Genomic DNA, 1,924 nt, shown 5'->3' with positions numbered 1-1,924 from the left:
CAGCTGACACGCTACAAGGTAATGACCTGTGTGAGTGTGTTGGTTCTCAGCGGCGTGTTGTTGCTGGTGGCCTGTCTACACACGGGCGCTCTCTACGGACTCAGGGCCTCCTCCGGGCCGGCCTCGAGGACTTGCGCCCTGACGGCACCGGACCAGACCGGGCACACTACTGGTAAGTGGCACAGTGGCTCTGTAAATTGTATAGCTTTATAAACGCCCCTATCAACACTATTAGGTTACTTAAGAGGTGAGGTATCTGAAATTAATATCCGCCTCCAATAAGACTGAGCCGAAATGGGTTGAGAACCTTGAAAACTCCTTAAAATGACCCAAGTTCAAGAATGGCTGGTTTGGGATTTGAATCAGTTCAATCCGCTTGGTAGTCCAGTACAACATCAACTGAGCTAACGGAGTGCCCTCGGCGAGCCTGATATAATCTGGCGCGAGAATCACTCAAATTGGGCGGTGTTATCCTGTTCGTATGTTAAACTTTTTTGTTGTTCTTGGTGTTTAGCAGGTGTTGCAATATATATATAACTTGTTTATGTTTATGTTCATAATTGTCTGAGAGGAACCAATTGATTATCACGGTTTTACTCTTCCATGAACACATTTTAATTTTTTTACAGAGGACATAGCGTCTTGACACTCCCTGTCAGGGCCAAACCGGGCTGTGTGGGATACACAGCGTCGGACTGGATAAGATGTCTTCACCATGTTAGGATTGAACTCACTTCTTTTGCTTGTATGGCTTAGAGCCGACACTCTCCCTCAAGTGCCAGATCTGAAACCACTACTCTTTGTATTCGTCTCTCGGATGCTTTGAAAAAGGCCTTTATTATCTTGGTCTTTACACTTTTTCTGTTCAAGTTGTCTATGCATTGCGCCACATTACATTTTAAAGAAAGAAACGAACAGAATGTAAATATGTAGTACGTGAAAATATGCCGCTTAATTACGTAAAGGCAACACCCCTCTTTGCAAGGGTATTCTGCCCCCAGGCGGAGTGACCGAGGACCCCCCCTCCCCCCCTCTTTCCATTCCCGCCCTTTTCCCCTGTTCCTGCCCTCTCGGGGTGAATGTGCCGAGAAACGTTTATCTTCATTCCTCCCCTGTACATAAACAAACGTTATTCCCAGACTCTGGTCTGGTGCATCATCCTTATGAGGGTACCGCTAACGCTACGCAATAAATGGCGAACGTTAATGTGCTACGGGGAGTTGTTATTATTTAAAAATACATATATTTATTAAGTTGTACTCTGAATAGTATTGGCTGACAGATCATCCTGTTTTCTATGTTAATGTGGAAAAAATTACGAAAGCAATAGTATGACGACGACTGAAACGAGCTCTGAAAATGCAAGTGTAGTAGCCAACAGTGTATATAATGTATCAAGTGTGGGTTGAGAGAATAGAGGGACAGAGAGAGAGGGAGACAGACAGATAGACAGACAAACAGACTGACAGACGCGAAGGGCTCCTTTACTTAATTAGGTATCTACCAAATTTAGGCTTCTGCGACTATTTTTTTAATCTGTCAAGCTGCGTCCTAAATATAGAAACTCGAAAAAAAACACGTTTTGTAACAGTCTACAAATCAAAACAACTTTCAGTTATTGTCTAATGACTATATAATTGTGTCATGTCGGTGCGGTAGTCTACCCTTATTTTTATTGTCCACGACTGACCGACAAAACCTTTGGCCAACTGTTTTATCGTAGTGAGGCACACCGCTAACAGATGAAGCACACAGCTAAATGAATCGAATTGTGTCAATAAAGACGTAACTCATTGATAATCAGTGACAATTTAAGTCGAACCGCACGTCATAACAAAATACTCAGCCGACCACCCACAAAGGAGCAAACCGACCCAAGTCCATGTGGGCTGAGGGAGAGGGAGAAATGAGAAAGGGGGGGGGG

At 44.0% G+C, this 1,924-nt stretch overlaps 1 protein-coding gene across 1 annotated transcript in view; it reads left to right on the top strand.

Moving 5' to 3' along the window:
• The window catches only part of LOC101860577 (heparan sulfate glucosamine 3-O-sulfotransferase 1), a gene marked incomplete in the record, with an annotated part of 35,737 nt that overhangs the window by 13,063 nt on the left and 20,750 nt on the right, over nucleotides 1-1,924 (top strand). Inside the window, 1 exon segment of the mRNA XM_013083386.2 lies at nucleotides 4-172. Coding sequence (XP_012938840.1) covers nucleotides 4-172 — 169 coding nt within the window.

Source organism: Aplysia californica, unplaced genomic scaffold (assembly GCF_000002075.1).
Source record: "Aplysia californica isolate F4 #8 unplaced genomic scaffold, AplCal3.0 scaffold00228, whole genome shotgun sequence".
Lineage (NCBI taxonomy): Eukaryota > Metazoa > Mollusca > Gastropoda > Aplysiida > Aplysiidae > Aplysia > Aplysia californica.
This window is presented reverse-complemented; position numbering and strand designations above follow the sequence as displayed.